Below are 17,050 nucleotides of genomic sequence, written 5' to 3'. Positions count from 1 at the left end.
GGAGAATAGGTTCAACCTCACAAGCCTCTATATTGGTGCAAACATCAAAGAAGAAAATGTACAAGGAGAGCATAAGAGAAACACTGACCTCTTTCTGTACGGTGTTTGCCTTTTTATTAACTCCAGAACACTTTTTACAAGGGGGTCTGATCTTAGTTCAGCTTTCTCCACTTTGTAATTACATTAGGCAGCAATTTTAGTCTGTGGATGGAAGGAACTTTCCTCGAAAGAGAATCTGATATCCTATCTCTTTACGGGGTTTTCTTTGTAGAGACTAATAGTACAGCATCTTGCTCCACTTTGGGGCATCTCACTTGCCCTGAAGCATTTGATGTTTGCTCCCTTTGAGGCTTTGGAAGGGGTATCTGTAAAATGCATATCCCTGAACATTTTCTTTTTAGTGACATTAACAACAACTCGCAGATTATAGATTTAGGTTCTCTGAAATGTTGTTCTTCATACTTGGGAGATATTTTGAGGAATGTCAGGTATTAAGAATGGGTACATGATGTATTCCCAAAGTGAATTCCTCTTTTCACAGAGTACAAGATGTATGTCCAAATCCGGGTTCACATCTGGTGAGGTAATCACATATGTTGGATGTAGTAAGAGCAGTTAACGTTTATCTGAAGAGATCTTCTAAATGTAGGCAAAGGGATAATCATGTTGTTAATTTTGGCAAGACAAGAAGAGGTAACAAATCCTCAATATCAACCTTGGGTCATTGGATAAGTAAAGCTATATCTTCCGTTTATTCTTTGTCTAGTGTTTAGGTCTCAGATTCTATTCACGCATGGTGTACTAGAGGCACTGCTACCTCTTGGGCAGAATTGGGAGAAGCCTCCATTGCACTTATCTTTGTATTGATAAAGGTGTAGATACGTCATTCTCTTTTGTCTTTCTGTGTCATTTTTTTTAGGAGAAGTAATGGTATAATACGAATTAGATGTGTTCTTTACATATAGAGTGTGGTTTGTCTTCTACGTTCATGGTTGTTATAGGCAGAAGGCATACTGCATGGGTACTTCAAACATAAGGAATGAGACGAGGCAGGGGATCAGGAGGTAATGACTGGATTACTTCATTAATGTGATTCTTTCTTTCTTGTCCCAGTACTTATGCGCCCACCCTTCCCTGCCAGAAGTACAATTTTGGAGAAAAAGAAGTAGGAGTTAGGTAACAAAAGTATACAGTGAGGGCATAGGAGTCGGTTAAGATTTCCATAGAGAGTGAGGGAAAGCTCAAACAAAGATATGCTGATCTTAAGGGGTGAGACATATCTAATACTGCAATTACTGGGAGGAGGAAGGGACAACTGGAGTTATAATTACCAGTATATCAGGTAACATGACAAAACTATCACTTGAATCTGCCCAGCATCTCTTGCAATACTTTGTAATGCTGTTTAAGTCTAGGAATGGAATTACGCAATGTACTGACCTGGTGTTGTCTACGACATCCTTCCTCAGTTGCTGAAGGTACTCTCTCCGCCGGCTGGGAAGATCAAGATCCCTCTGGGAGGAGAGTGAGACTTGCGACAGACTCAGGTGCTTCTGTGGGCTGAGACTGCGACTCCTCCTAAAGCTCTGCAGTCTTTCTTCTCTTTCCTTCCTCAAGACTTCAATAGACTTCATGTGTCTGATCAGGGAACAAGTGAAAGATACTCTCCTCAGTCATATATTTACTTGTGCTTGAGGTAAAGTTCTGAATGCTCAATGAATTATAATAAATGACACACATTAAACAAATTTAGGTGCAGGCAAAATATGCAGGGGCATATTTACAATAACTGGCGCATCCCTGCAAATCAGCAGGGATGCGCCAGTTATTGTGCGCCACAGCTCCGCCATCATGGATGCGCCGCATTTATGGTGCAAAAACGGCACAAATGCATGACGCATCTGTGCCGTAAAAGTGACGCATTGCTGGAGTTGCGTCGCAAGCGCGACGCAGCTCCAGCAATGCTCTGGGGGCCCTATCTAGTTAATACTGCATCAATCCTTACACCTGCTTCAGGCAGGCGCAGGGTTTTGATGCAGCATGGGCCTAAAAGTGACTGAGTGAAATCTTTTTAGGAGGCGTTCCTGCGCCGGAACGCCCCCCCCCCCTGCACAGGAACGCCTACATGTGGCGCAGGGCATTACAACGTGACGCATCTCCCAGATGCGTCACGTTGTAAGTACCCCTGCACCATGGATCAGGATTTGCGCCGCCGCTGCGTCACAAAAGTGACGCAACAGTGGCGTAAATGAGGCGCAAGGGGCTTGTAAATCTGCCCCACAGTTTATTATGACCCTTTCTCTTTTTAATGATTTTGCTGTCCTATTGACGTATATATAAGTGATGAAAGGGTGTCCATAGGATGAAAGTCTGATGGATATAGTCTTCAGTATGAAAAAAGCTGCCCCTGTGCCGGGTTGCCGGTTTTTAGGAAATGTTTTGTTCCCCAATTGGGGAAATCCTCCTTTAGTGCCTGGAGCAAGGAATTTTTTGGTGCACGATCATTTCTGGGCACCAGCGAACTTACTAATGAGGCTGCCTGGTGCTCACTTCTGGGCTGCATCGTTATGAGTGTGGTGTCAATAGCGACACCACACACACATATCAGGACGTGGAAGGAATTCCATAGTCCCTTCCAGGTACATCCAAGGATCAAGCTGGTGGGTGGGGCTACTTCACGTTACCTATCACACACTCAGCTCCTCTCTGCACCAGCTCCAAATCTTTGTTTCTGTTGGAGGGAAGTAGTTAGATGGGAGAGAGGGTAGGAGGACCAGCTCAGCTCCTACCCTCTCCCTCACCTACAGAAGAAACAAACAAGGAGGTCGGAAATGGAAGGGGATGGACTAGGATTATTTCTAGTCCCACACCTTCCAGTCCCCACTTCCTGATTCAGTTTTACACAGCTCTTCATCACTTAATGCACTGGGAGATGAAAGAGGCTCTGTGTTTCTACCTCGGCTAGGAGCCAGACGATGTCTGGATTGTATTTAGCCTCAAAAATCCAAAACATGTTTGATTTATTTTTGGGGCACAGACACCCCAGTTCTATTTCACAACAAGGAGCCAGATGCTATTTGGATATTTTCTAAATTTATGGAAGAATCCACACCGCTTCTGACGCTTTGCTGTGGTGCAAACACGCAGTTCTGCACCCTAGCAAGGAGACCACACACTTTTTGATTTCTCTTACCCTAAAAACCAAATAGTGACTGTCTCTTTGCAGGTGCACAGATACATGTCTGGACCTGGGGGGTCATCCAAAACCTAGGGAAACCTTCCAATCCCAGACACTGCTGAACACTAGATACCAGGAGGTGTGTGTCGTGCGCCTTATGGCTGATATTTCATAAACAGGTCACACATTGGTTAAAAAAAGAACTTCCTCGCATTTCTGTGGTGGAAAGTTTTGCAGTGTGTGGGATGAACAGCAAACCTCCCCCATCCCCTGTGTTCCAACTGTTTTAGCAATAAAAACAGACCATCCCATGTGTGGGTAGGCCTATCATAACTGACAGGAACAGACCAAATATTTGACTTTGTGAAGTCACTATAGGGTCAAAGTGGTCTTCATGTGGTCACAATTTTGAAATATTCCTGTAAAGCGCAACAGGCGGTTTCTATCAGGAGATGTATGGAAAAATTAGATGGTACGACTTTTGCAATTTGCCAGAAGATCGGAAGGTTTTGTCACAGAAAAGGGAAGAAATTGTGTTTTTTCCCACATACCTTGACATTTGCAGGGGATTTTGGACAATAAAACACATTGGGATTCATGCAAGCCACATCACCATGGATTCCCTGTTTCTCTAGTTCTCAGAAATGTCGGGAGTTGGCAGGTTCATCAGTGCCGGTCGATCGCGGGCTCAAATCCTACACACATACCCCATGGAATCCCTCACCATCAAAAACATTGTCTGGTGTTTATTGCATGGGTCCTTGCTAAGAATCATGGTAAATTCACATGTCGAATAATCCTATACTCAAAAGACCCAGGCGAACACAGATGTGGGTCAAGCTTGTGGGTGTTTTCTTCAGCGGGAGGAAGACAGAAGGGAACTGCAATGTTTTGGGGGAAAAGAAAGCTGCAGATCTGATGTTTTCTTTAGCGCTTTGTCCTTGCCTGTTAATCAGGTCGAGGGCAGGCTGGTACATAGCAACAGAAAGCTTGTGATAGATAGATAATTAGATACTGAAAATATATGTTGTGGTATATTTCCATACAGCTCAGGGGGGATGTATGCAACAAAAAGACAGGTACTCTGAACTGGCATTTCACTTGTAGCTGCTTTCCAATTTTCCAAAATGCACTACATTAGTTTACTGCCTGTGGACACACTAAGCCCATGAAAAGACATATATGTCTCAGATCCACAGGCTCAGGAAACACAGAGGAACAAAGTTGGGGGTCATGTTTTAGCAGAATATGTTTCTGCAAGGGGGCGACTGAATGGAATCATCAAGTTCTGGAAATTAAACTGCTAAAAAGCTTACAAATGTCATGTTTAGCTTGTTCTACTGGCCAGCCAATCAGAGCAATGGAGCTCTGGCATGCACCAGTAGAATCCTTAGGTCATATAGAACTAGAAAATATATAATTATTTTACTTTTCATATAATTCCCCGAGTTTGATCTGTTCACCATGAAACGCAGATCTGCCACAATGTAGTGTTTTGTGCTAGAATTACATAATTGACATTCTCTAGGAAAAGCTCATGGGTATTTGATATTGCTGGAATCCAGACACTCATGGAAACCTTTTCCTCGTTTGTGCTCTAAGATTTGTGTTTGTCCATTTGAGAAATGCAACAAAATATTAAGCAGATTTGTAAAACATGAAAATATCTTCACATATTTCATTATATATGTAGGCTGCAATAAAAAGTTTATGCAGAGTTTCCACCATTGCACAGGCCTAAATGTGGCAAAAAGGCACTTATTTTTCTCATCAGAGTTTGAGAAAGAGAGAGAAAAACTCAAAAGGAAGAAGAGAAAGGCTTAAGAACTGTGCCAAAACAAGAAAGAAGGGACGAAAGAGAACCTAAGAAATAAGGGGATAGGGAGTGTCCAGGGATGTACGACATTACAACGCATGCTTTTACATCGCATGCTTTTACAACGCGAGTTTTACAACGCATACCATTACAACGCATAGTGCTTTGGGGCGCTGGATAGTGATTTATTTAATTTACTATTCCAACTCCAGTCCCCGTGGATAGTAGGGAAGGTGTTGGATAGTAAATTAAATATATTCCCTATCCTAGAGCGCCCCCCAGTGCAATGCGTTGTAATGGTTTGCGCTGTAAAAGCTACGATGTAAAAGCACTGCGTGGTAAAAGTTGCGTTGTAAGTGATGTTCCCCGTGTCCAGTGAAGGGTTAAAGAGGCACGAGGTGGAATCAACATTATGAAACCTAGGTATTCAGCACTCTGACTTTGGATAGCTCAAGTTATGGGCTTCTGAACAAAACTTTGGATCCAGTCCTCCACAAACTCCTCAACAATGAAAGTTTTCATGCACTCAATCTGCCAATGATATCCAAGCAATGACAGTGAAAACACACCCTGCAATGCTGACAGCATTTGCACTGGGGTGCTTGTTTTGCCTCACCTTTCATAGAGCTGCTGCTTTATGGAAACTGAGTTCTGCGTCTCTCCATTGTTGGTCTTCAGGAGCCTCAGCAAGGCATCCGTCTCCCCGATTCCGTAGCTCAGCTTGGCTTCTGTGAGCTCCACGGTCAGAGGGTGCTGGTTCATCTCCAGGTGGATCCCAGACATGACCTGGGCCCGCTCTCTCCGCAGCACCTCAATCTCTTTAGCTTTGGCCGTATGCATGTGGGATTTACCGTCTGTCTCACCATCGCTGAGCCCAACCCGCTTCCTCATCGACTCACATTGCAGATCAGCGACAGAGCTTGATGAACTAACTAGAGAAGCTGGGCTCTGCTGAACCCCAGACCAGTTGCTGAATTTATTGTGTTGGGGCAGATCCCTCAAACTGTAGCTACGTGGTCGCTGGCTCACGACTATGGAGGGGCTTTCGTTCAAGAGGACATCTGTGTTGCATTCGCTAGCAGCGATGGATGCTGCGTCATCGTCAGGCAGAAAAAGAGTCATATCACTTGTCCCCGATGTTGACACAGGGTCACTCTTTGCATGTGTCCTGGATGAATCGCGAGGTGAGGCTGCTCCATAACACTTTGGGGATGTCTTTACCCCATCTGATTTTCTTCCTGTGTCAGTGCAACTTCTGGCTGGGTCGAAACCAAAAGTACGTGCAGATCCTGCACTGAACTCTAAAAAGTTTCCAACGGATGAAGACTTCGCCCACAAGTGACCAACACTTTGATGACATTTTTTAGAAAGCAAAGTGTCAGGCAAAATGACATCAGGTTCCATTTCTAGCAAAAGGTTGATGCCATCCTCACTTGCGCATTTACCAGGAAACGATTGTTCTAAAGGAGCAGTCTCTAGCACATGTTGATTAAACCTTTCTCGTTTGTTGTGCCTTGGAAATTCAAAACTGCTGTCAGAATAGCTGTATTCTACAGAATCAAGCTCTGAGGTATCATTAGACTGACACCGAACCCTGTACTTAGATTGTGACTTGCCCAGAATATTGTCCTTCAACAGGTCAACAGGTGCCTTCTTGCGTGAAAGACCAGCTTTTATGAAGACTTTCTTGCTTCCTTGCGAGCTGCTGGATTGACTGTCGGCCTCTGTTTGTGAACAGTTGTCCATGCTGGAATCCGTGATGCTGCGGCTGTTAGGGGACTCTGAGCCTTGCTTTCTTTGCTTAAAAGAAGATTTGACAACACTGTTCTGGGGTATGATAGAGCCCTGCACACTAGCAGAAGAATTACTGGTATTTGAACTAGCATGAAGTGTCAAAATTGGGGATGATGCTCTATCGACAAGCAATGCATTTTTATAGGCTTGTTTCCTGTCAATATTCTCATGTTTCTTCATGAGCGTCTGATACTCTGGGAAGTCAGGAGCACTTGAAACAGAGCTGCTCCCTGCAACTGCAGTGTTTGAGGACATATCATGCTCTGTACTCGGTGATGGAGAAGCAACTGGAGAAACAGCAGAAGTAAAAAGAGGTCTCTGTTGATGTCCATTTGATGGCAACCATGGATGGTTTTCCAAAACAGGAGTTGAGGACCTCAGTAAGGGGTTTTGAGTTCTGACGGTTGCCTGAACATTTGTATTACATCGTTCATGGCTTAAGTTGGGCATGCTCTGCATTTTGAAGTTTATATTTTGCGATGCCCCATCCCCATGGAGTGGCAATGTTCCATTGTCCATTGCACATGGTGAATCCTCCATAGTTGAGTCAAGAGATATGTGGCTTCTACAAGCATTCAGATGGTCATGATTTTGATCAGCATGGCTTCCTACATCTGTAAGTTCAGCATGTTTTGGGTAGTCTGTTTGTATGCTTTTGTCTGAGGTGGTTTGGGTAGAGCTGTCTGACAGGTATGTTCTGACACTGGGCTTTGAATACAGTCTATTATTGCCATCGCATTCCAATGGGCTCTGCTGAGAAAGGTTGCCCAGCAGTTCCGAAGTATCATGAAGAAGCTGAGACAGGTGAAATGAAAGATTCTGCATACTGGTCAAGGATGCCGGCCGCTGAAACGACCTCTGACCTAGCTCTGTCTTTGCTTTCGACAATTCTGCATAGCTTTGCTGGAGTTTACCCATTTTTTTATGCCTTGCTTTGCTCAAAGTTTGTGTTCCTTGCTCACAGGTGATCTTTTCTTGCTTATCAGAAGACTCTGACTCGGAAGGGTAGAGAAGAACAATTTCATCCACAGGCACGGAACTGTCTCCAGGACTTCTCGACGTGCTTTCAAACTGAGAAACACCATCCTCCGCTTTTGTTATTATCACTTCGCTTGATAGAGGATAGTAGTGTTTGACACCATCAGATGAATATGTGGGTTCAAAATCTTCTCTTTCCTCATCCCACCCCTGTGAGTCTTCAATGCTACTTAAAGTGCTGGATATTACTCTGGCATTAACATAAGAACTGAGGTGTGATTGGAAGGGGGAGCGCTGCGTGTTCAACCCATTATCCACACTCAAGCACCTCATTACTTTGTGGTCATCCAAACATTGTGGGCTTTGTGTACAGGACACATCACTGGCACTACCAAATACATATTGTTTCCACCCAACTTTAAGGCATTCATCCTGCTGCCATGGATGGATGTAGGGATTAATATCACTTGAACCAAAGTGCATCACATCTTTATTATCTTGTAAACACGAAAGACCTTCTACTTGCTCACTTCTCGGCTTTGCAGCTAATCTCTCTGCTTCGTAGGCAATTTCACATTCAGAGATGTTCGGACGCACATTGCTGCATTGGTAAATTCTATCTAACATTGTTGCATCCTCAAAATCAATAGAAGATGCAGGAGATTGTTCGGCTAAGTTGCTTTCAGAACATTTTTGAGAATTTAATTTGTCGGAGAATGAAAAATGTGGTGTTTGAGTTGCCTTCTGTTTACAGAATGACGTTGACTTATCCTGCGCCGAGGCGTCTTGCTTCATTACAGATTTCCCAATATTTATCAGACCCTCTTCCTCGGTCGGAGAAGGAGGCTCAACACTCATGCTTAAGTCATGTAGAGACCTGGAGAAGTAGTACACTGCTTCTTCTGTGTTTGTGGTGGCAGCCATGGCCGGATTGGATAACACATGACCCTGATGAGGTGACCTCCGCTCATCTTTCATGCACTGAGATTTATCTACAATTAATTGGTTTTCATTGGGAACCACTGGACTGCTTTCATTCTGAAGGCACATAGAACTTGGGTCACCAGAACTAGAAACATTCCTTTTACTTACTGATGATGACTTTAACCTTTCTGATTTTAGCATATTTTTTTTCTCAATGTCCTTTGCCACTTTGTGGTCTTGTTTTACACCGTTATTTCCTCCTCTATCAACAGTTGAATCTCTGAACGCTTTGCCGACCTTGTTTCCAACTCCACCGGCACATCTTTGTCTTACAAACATTCTGCTTTGCTCGATTTCTTTGGCACTGTTTGGGTGATCACATTTTGCACTTGGAGAGTCCTGAGCTGCATTCTTGAAATCAACATGAGTGTTTTTGGAATCTACTGGTTTCTGTACACCATCATTCTGACAGTACCCCACAACACACTCTTTGTCTAAATCCATAAGTGGCAACTTGATCAGTTCTGGATTATCTTTTTCCAGATATTCCAGAATCAAATTTCCAACACCATCTACAAGCAAAACTTTTTTCTGCGGCTCTCTATCAACTAAAAGTACTTTTTCACCATAAGTCATTGAAGGCAACATCCCTCTCGTGATGATGGCGTCAACAGGATTAATGAGCTTCCCAACTGCAGTAACCATCTCCTGTGATCCCACTGTGAACGTCTGTGCATCATGATTTTGCACAATGCTTTTCAAGCCTGTCTCTGTTGGTGGTGGACTGCTCATAGGCCGCTTGCCTGGTTGCATACATTTTGGTGGCTTGACTACACTATCTACAAGACTTAGTTCATCAGGACACTCTGCAGTCGCCTCATCAAAAGGAGAGCATTGATGAGTTGTGGCAGCTAAATTACATGAATTAAGGACAGGGTAAAGCAATATGTTTCCTGAAGGGATCAACTGGCTATTTAACTGTAAAGCGTCTCTTTGTAGAGTCCACAGATTTGGATTTGCTGAAGATATTGGAGAGCCTGAAGCAGGTTTCAAAGGGTCATGGTTTATGCTTCTTCTGTCACAAGTGAGGTCATTCACAGAGGCTACCATGCTCACATCTTCAACTGAATGCAGTTCTTTCTCAATATATGCAGAACCCATCTTCTCTGTTTGGGTTTGTTGAAGACCTAAGGAGTCTCTGCAGTGTGAAGACAAATCATCAGCTTGCAAAGAAGCTTTCGGTGACTCGCTAACCTGATGACGATCTTTAATTAATGTAAAACCTTCCTGTAAACTAGATGCATTATCTTTATCGCAAATGACAGCCGAGGCTAATAGGATGGGGGTTTCACATGTGACAGGTTTACTGACTGAATCTGTCATGTCATTTTGTTTTTGGGTGTCAGTGGCAAAGGATAAGAGAGTGTTCATGGGACTTTCCCTTTGCTGCGGATGCCAATTAATACACGTATCCACAGTGTCGTCCTTTTGCAACACCTGGGCAGCATAAATGTTGGCCTTCGACACCTGGGGTGCAGTGTCTAAAACCAAAGACACATTCTGAGTGCTACCTGAAGGAAACCCTTTATGGTTCCGCATGTCACACTGCTCACAATCTTCATTGGCACTAGAACACTCACTTGGTGTGCTAGCAGGTGGATTACATAGACAGTGAGAGTGTAAAGGCGGTACACAATTAGTGCTGTTGTCATCACCATTACTGGCTGTCACAACTATCTTTTTTTCGTCTTGCGAAACTGAGCTTGTTATCTCCTGGCTGTTATTGGTAACTGTGTAGTTTGCATGGGGACACACAGACAAAGAGAGATTTGGCAAATCTGGTTTGCATTTGTTCATCTGTGGGTTCTTCTCTGAAGTGTTTTCAATCTGAGCATTCCCAGGTGTGGAAGGGTGAGTAACTGGATACTTACAAGTGCCTCCATTTGCAATGGAAGATGATGCATATTCTTCAGCACAGGGGCCACTTTCTTGTGCTGTAGGTGGAAAGATATGGTACTGGTCTTGTAAGCTAACTGGAGATCTCACAGTAGAAAGCTTAGATGTGTACTTATCATTGTCATCTTTAAAACAGTCTCCAAGTTGTGACATTGGGTCAAACATAGGATGAGCTGTTATTGGACTATTTACACACAGTTTGGCTGGAGTTTGCATTTCCACTAATTCAACACCAGCTCCTTCAGCATGAACAACATCTTCAAACGTTCGGACGATACCAGTCACACCGCCTCCATCTTTTACAGCTTCAGGTAACTCCACAGGTTGCTTTACATTTGCATAGTTAACACTGGCCCGAGCCTCTGATATTCCCATCGGTAAGCTATGCTGTAATGGCTCAGAAGGTACAATATTTGCCATTGATTCTGAGGAACCTGTAGAGAGCAACACTAAGGTTTGATGGTTATTTCCATGGCACTGTTCAGAGCCTACACTAATATAGGGCTTTGGCTCATTATTCAAGCTATAATGACCAACTAATAGTTGGTTCTTTGTAGAGGATGTTGGTGAGCTGTTGTCCTGTTTCTGAACCACACAACCGGAATTATGCTGCTTGCTCATATCCTTCCCTGCAGCAGGCGATGCTTGAACAAATTGCTCTTTCTCTGTTACAGTTTCACTGCAGGGACACGCTACCTCCTCTACAACAATACCAGTAAGCACTTTTTCGTGGCCTGTTGACTGTGCAGTGTTGCCCAAAACCACTTCAGAGTGATTGTTTATTACAGGATAACAAACAGGATGCAAAGCTAATGTATCTGCTGAAGCAAATGTATTTGCAGTGAGATGAGGATCACATATATGGTGAGGGATGTGAAGGTTTTCAGCAGCAATCGCATGTGCATCTGGCTGTCCAGGTGAAATGTTGAATCCGTTCAGGTCAATCTTAGTTTTATTATTGTTTTGTGAAGCATTGAATACACCATTGCTCACTTTTCTATGAAACACATTGTCATTGCTGACCAGACTCAATGCCTTGGGCATTTTTAGCCTGACATCAGTCACCAAGCGTGCACATTCTTTGTCTGCTGAGGTCACTACATCTAGTTCACAAAGGCCACTGTTCTGTATCTGTTTACCTGCATGGACCGCATGGTCTGCAATACCACCATCGGAGTACTCCCTATGAGGTACAAGATCACTGCTGGTCTTGTCTTCTGTGCAAACTCTGTTGTCACACAGATTTTCCCTGATGTAATTTTGTTCAAACGCAGGACTGTGTTTGTCTAAAATTCTGTTGGTAGACCGGCTTGAAGCATCCACCTCTGCGCTGATACTGGTGGCTTCACTCTTAATTAGTGTATTTTCTGTAAGAGAATCTATAGTCGAATTTTCAACAGGAGTCATTGGTGGAATTTGCTTTTTGGGAGCAGCAGCAAAAGTTCTTTCAGGAATCTTGCTCAGACCTCCAGTATTGACAATTGCACCTTGATCATTTGCCCTTTGAGCTTGTTGTGAAACGTTCTGAGAGCACAATGCAATTGCACCTTCTGCAAGCGTTTGATTCACAGGAAAGAGCCTTCCATTTCCTTCTACGTGCATTGCCTCATGCATGCCTAATTTACTACTAAAAGCTATTGTGCCCTCTGTATCATTCATCCTACCACCATCCTTTGGGGGTAACAATATGTTTTCAGTTTCACTTTCACTCTCTGAATTTCTCCTATGTTTCTGTTCAATGTTTATAAGTGGCTTTTTAGAAATGTTGTTTCCCTGGTTCTTTAAAATGTGGAGTTGACTAGCAGCTTTCTTTGGATGCATCACAATTAAACTTTCAGGATTCACAGGCAGGACCTCTTGTTCTTGATGTGTGTCCTTTGGTGTGTTGTCATTTATAACTTTTGCACAGTTGTTCAACTCCTTCCTGTCATGCTGCGCCATATTTGTAGTCAAAGAAGAGTCTTTTGTCAACACTGTCTCTTCCTTCAGGATACTCTCTCTTCCTTGGATGGTTTGAGCAGCTAGTTGCTGGGATTGAAGTACTGTTCTGCTGCCCATTTTCTCAAGAGCCTTTACCTTTTTGGAAAGCTCAAGCTCTCCAATGCAATCTGTTGGTTTCAGAGTTGGAGCAGAAAACACAGCCTTTTCCTCCTTGTGTGCATCAGGCAAGGATCTGTCATTTGTGGGGAAAGGTCCTTTGTAAGTATCCGCTGTGGGTTTATGAAACTGCTGATCTTTGCTGGGAATGTCTTGTTTGATGCTTGTATTGTTTAAGAGATGTGTAGGACAGGCACTGACAAAACTTGTTCCAGAGCTTTTAGCTGCGTTCATTTCAGTCCCTACTGTTGGCTGCACATGGCAATTTCTTTCAGTTGCCTCAGTCTGTAATCCTTGTGGTTCATTTATTTCACTCGCCTCAGCTTCTTGGGAAAGGTTACATTCAGATTCTTGAGGCAAATCCAGTTGTACATCGGCTATCACTGGCACAGCTAAATCTGGATTATGTCTGCAAATGGCACTTGGTAATGCATCCTCAAGACTTGCATCAGAAACCATGTTACTGCACATGTTGGAAACCACTCTGTCTGAAACACTGGTGGTTGAGAGGCCATTGTCTAATGAGAAATACTGATTTTCAAGATTCTCTGTGAGTTGTTTTTGCTCATCTTGGTTAGTTTTGTTTATATGCCTTTGTTGGGCTGCACATTCTCTGGTGGTGGGTGATTGTGGCGCGCAACGCTCCTGATCTTCAGCTGTATCAAACCTGGGCAATGTACAGTCAGTGCATGAGCTCAGTATCTCAGTTGTGTTGTCACTCTTGTAAGTAGACCCGCATACCGTGCTCTCCATGACTCTTTCAGGTGGTTGTTCTCCTCTTTCTTCTACTTTCTTTCCCAAATCTAGTTCCACAGTCTTGTCAGTTTCTAGTGATACTCTACCATCATCTACATTTGTACCTGCCTGAAGTGCAACCTCAGAGGATTCACATTTTTCCACTACGGAAATGGGTTTTTCAGAGGAAGCGTCCTCAAATACATTTCCTTCCATGGATTTTACACTACAGTTCTTTAAAATCAGATCCCTTCGGTCCCTTTCAACGCCACTTTTACTTTCACGCTGGCAAGTTCTGGCTCTCTCCTCGTCTGTGTTCAAGGGTGTTTCATCTTGTGTAACGTTCACATGAAGTCTCTCGATAGGCGTAGAGTCTATTTCAGGAAGGTTTGTTTCGAAAGGTACCCCCTCACAGATCTTCTGTTCTATGGGTTCTGACTTACAGTTCCTTAAAATGAAATCTTCAGATTGCTTTTTGACACTAGGTTCACATTTGTGGATGTTGCTTGCATTGTCGTCTATTCGCAAAATGCAGACATCTTGTGCAATATTTCCATCAAGGCTGTCAATGCTTGAGGTTGGAGTGGCTTCTACTGCATGAGACACAAGTTTCTTGTTGCCAGTGTGTGCTTGATCTATGATAGAAGGCAATCTGCCCTCTTGATTGTTACTCGCTTCCCCAGTGGTTGAGTTATTTTTATTTAATCCCGGCAACACATGTCCATCAGCTATAACTGCTAGATGATGTTTACATTCCATTAGTGTATGTTCTTCAATGGGTATTTGTTCCTCTTGAAATGGTTCAGTCAAAAGTGTGAGATCGTCTAATAAGTGGCTCTCTGTTTCTAACAATGGCTCTATAAGATGCATATCCTCATCGGAAGCAACAATATCTACAACAAGAAGCTCTTGTTCCACTCCTGCCATCTGAAGCAAAGCCGTATCGTTTGGGATGGTGGAGCAGGAAGGTAACAACACGTTGTGAGGAGTCTCTGTGCTAATTTGCTCAAGATTTGCGAAAGTACATTTGGACGCCTGCACCATGGTAGCAGCAGCAGTGCAACCACCAGTGCCCATTCCATCCACTTGCTCATCTGATAAGACTGAAGACTGGATCCTGTTAGGTTTCAGAGTACTGAAGAGCGATGGTCCATTTCCAGGTTGCTTATGAAACAGAAACGGCTCCGGTGATATCCGCTTCAAGTCTTCATAATTTTTCTGGTTTGCTGCCACGGAATGCAAGGCACTTTCAAGTGATGAGTCTGGACTTCCAACCAGGGAATCTGTAGTCATACGGGGACTACTATTTTCACTTTTTGAGCCACAGGAAGACCATGCATCAGTAAGCACCAACGGGCTTCCAAAACTGCTTTTTGTTTGTTTATCATAAATCCGTGGGCTTGTCCCGAGACAATCCTCCATGTCTACCAGGGAGGACCTGCAGCTCTGACTAGAGCCGGAGTCTTCCTTTAAATCGAGGTAAAAAGAGCTGGTTTTCCCCAAGTTGCTTTCAATCGCTGCATAATTCTCAAAGGCATCAGGTTTTGGATGGTCTTTCCTACGCGACAATGTCGGCAACTGAGGACTTTGTGACTTCCAGAAGAGTTCAACAGGCATTTCATCAGAAGATTCAGACTCTGGGACCTCTTCGGCATCAGCAAGGCTGTCCACGGAAAAGCTTCGTTCCTTTTTTCCCAGCCCACTGCCTCCAGAACTAGGACCCACTGCGGGCAAAGCACCATGATGACCTTGATCTACAAATGAACTGCTTGGCACTGGGACAGCCTTTAACTTTTGGGAAGCCTTTCTCCTGTCTCTTCTGCTTTTAGTTCTTTTTTCAGTCAGCGAGTCTTGAGACATCTCACTGTCATCGCTTCCTGACTCTTCTTGGTTTGAGGCACGGCCATTCCTCTCCAAGTCCTCTCTCCTCAGCTTCTCTGCCAAGGCGTTAGCATAGGCAGAGGAGAGCGAGTCAACAGAGTAGAAACTTTCTGTGTCTGAAGATTCACTCTCATCATCCTCCTGCCACTTTTTGAGAAAACTGGGGGTCGCTTTGGAAACGCTTGCTGTCAGCACCTCCGTGCTATGCCACTTCTTGTTGGGATGTTGGAAAGGAACACGGGAGCTCAGTCTGTTTATACTTTCAACTGAAGTGGCTGCGGCTATGAACTCCTTGTTTGTCTCGGCCTGTCTCTGAACACTTGATAGGGGGCCATGTACCTCACCTTTCTGAGTGTTCACCGTTTGCTTGGAACGCCCCAGAGGTGGCTTTGCAGACACAACTTTTTTCTTGGCTTCCTTGACAGATGTGACCAGGTGTGAGGGAGGATCCAGCCTCTCTTTCCTGTTGTTCACAGAATGTGGTTTGCCTTCCACCTGTGTTGCAGAGTTCTGACCTGGATCTCCCAACGTCCTTGATTTCCTGGCTGGATTTCCTGATGCTAAAGGTTTAGGGACAGTTTTGTCTTTGCTGTTGGTAGTCTTACTTTTTGCCCCAGTTTGTCTTTGTCTACATTTTGCCTTCTCCATTTTCAAATGTTCTTGAAGCGAAATAGGATAAGTGAAACAGCTACAATCCTCGTTTATATTTTCCAGGTCTCCAGCAGAGCCAACATTTTGGTTTTTGGTTAGTGGTTTCTCTCTCAAGGAATAGCCAATTTTTACAAAGTTCACAATTCCTCTTGAGAGACACTTGGTGCCAGTGCTGGAGAGACACTCTACGGACAGTGATTTCCTGGGTGGGTGGGCGGCATGATGATGACAGCAATGCAATGAAGTAGATAATTCAGGAGGGTCGGTGATCGTCAGCCAAGGACTGGAAAGAAAAGGAAAGGAAAAATTAAACTTGTATTCACTGTACAGATACATAATTACTAAACAAGTGATTTGGACAATGGCATAAAAAGAACCAAGTAAGTAAGCAATAACCCACCGGGAACACATTACAGGGGAATTGCAGATTAAAATACTATAGCAACCCCAACCGCTCTGTTATGAACATCCCATGGAAAATTGTTCAATCTTGCTAAAGAAGAAAAAATTAGCACCTTTGTGAGATCAAGATCAACATTTATCAATATATTCTGCAAATCGGCATAGCCACCACTTGAATGCTCTTACGCATGGTACACTGCATATTTCTACTGCTGTCACCATTTTCTGTGCCTGCCTACTGGCAACCCAGGGTTTTGACTCTCGTTGTACCTAAGGTACTTGTTTTCTATGGTGATTTTCATATGACCGTGAGGAAATTTCCTTAAACCACCAGATCCTCAAAGATTGCCTGGCCCTGGACGGAGCCCAAAAAATCCCGTAGCTGGCCTATGTAAAATCTATGTTATCATACGTGGGGCGCATAGATCTTTTTCATTCCCCTGATAGTACTAAAAAAGAGGATGTTACGATGATAAAATCAACATTGATAAACTCATTTATGGCAGAGCGGGAGGAGATAGAGATCAAAAACCGACTGTCAGAAGAAATTATGCCCTTATCACTGTACAAGGCCCTGAACCCTACCTGGTTTTTGTTAACAAACCATTCCATCGTTTTCTTTTAACTAGATTTCGTTT

At 43.7% G+C, this 17,050-nt stretch overlaps 1 protein-coding gene across 1 annotated transcript in view; it reads right to left on the bottom strand.

Annotated features, from left to right (window-relative positions):
* The window catches only part of LOC144780943 (stAR-related lipid transfer protein 9-like), a 540,925-nt gene that overhangs the window by 38,302 nt on the left and 485,573 nt on the right, over positions 1-17,050 (bottom strand). The window contains exons 24-25 of the mRNA XM_078659512.1: positions 5,611-16,293; positions 1,441-1,638 (exon numbers count right to left, since the gene is read on the bottom strand). Of these exons, the coding sequence (XP_078515638.1) occupies positions 1,441-1,638; positions 5,611-16,293 (10,881 nt within the window). The remainder of the gene's footprint in view (positions 1-1,440; positions 1,639-5,610; positions 16,294-17,050) is intronic.

This window comes from Lissotriton helveticus, chromosome 9, assembly GCF_964261635.1.
Source record: "Lissotriton helveticus chromosome 9, aLisHel1.1, whole genome shotgun sequence".
Lineage (NCBI taxonomy): Eukaryota > Metazoa > Chordata > Amphibia > Caudata > Salamandridae > Lissotriton > Lissotriton helveticus.
The sequence above is the reverse complement of the archived record's forward strand: the minus strand, read 5'-3'. Positions and strand labels throughout refer to the sequence as shown.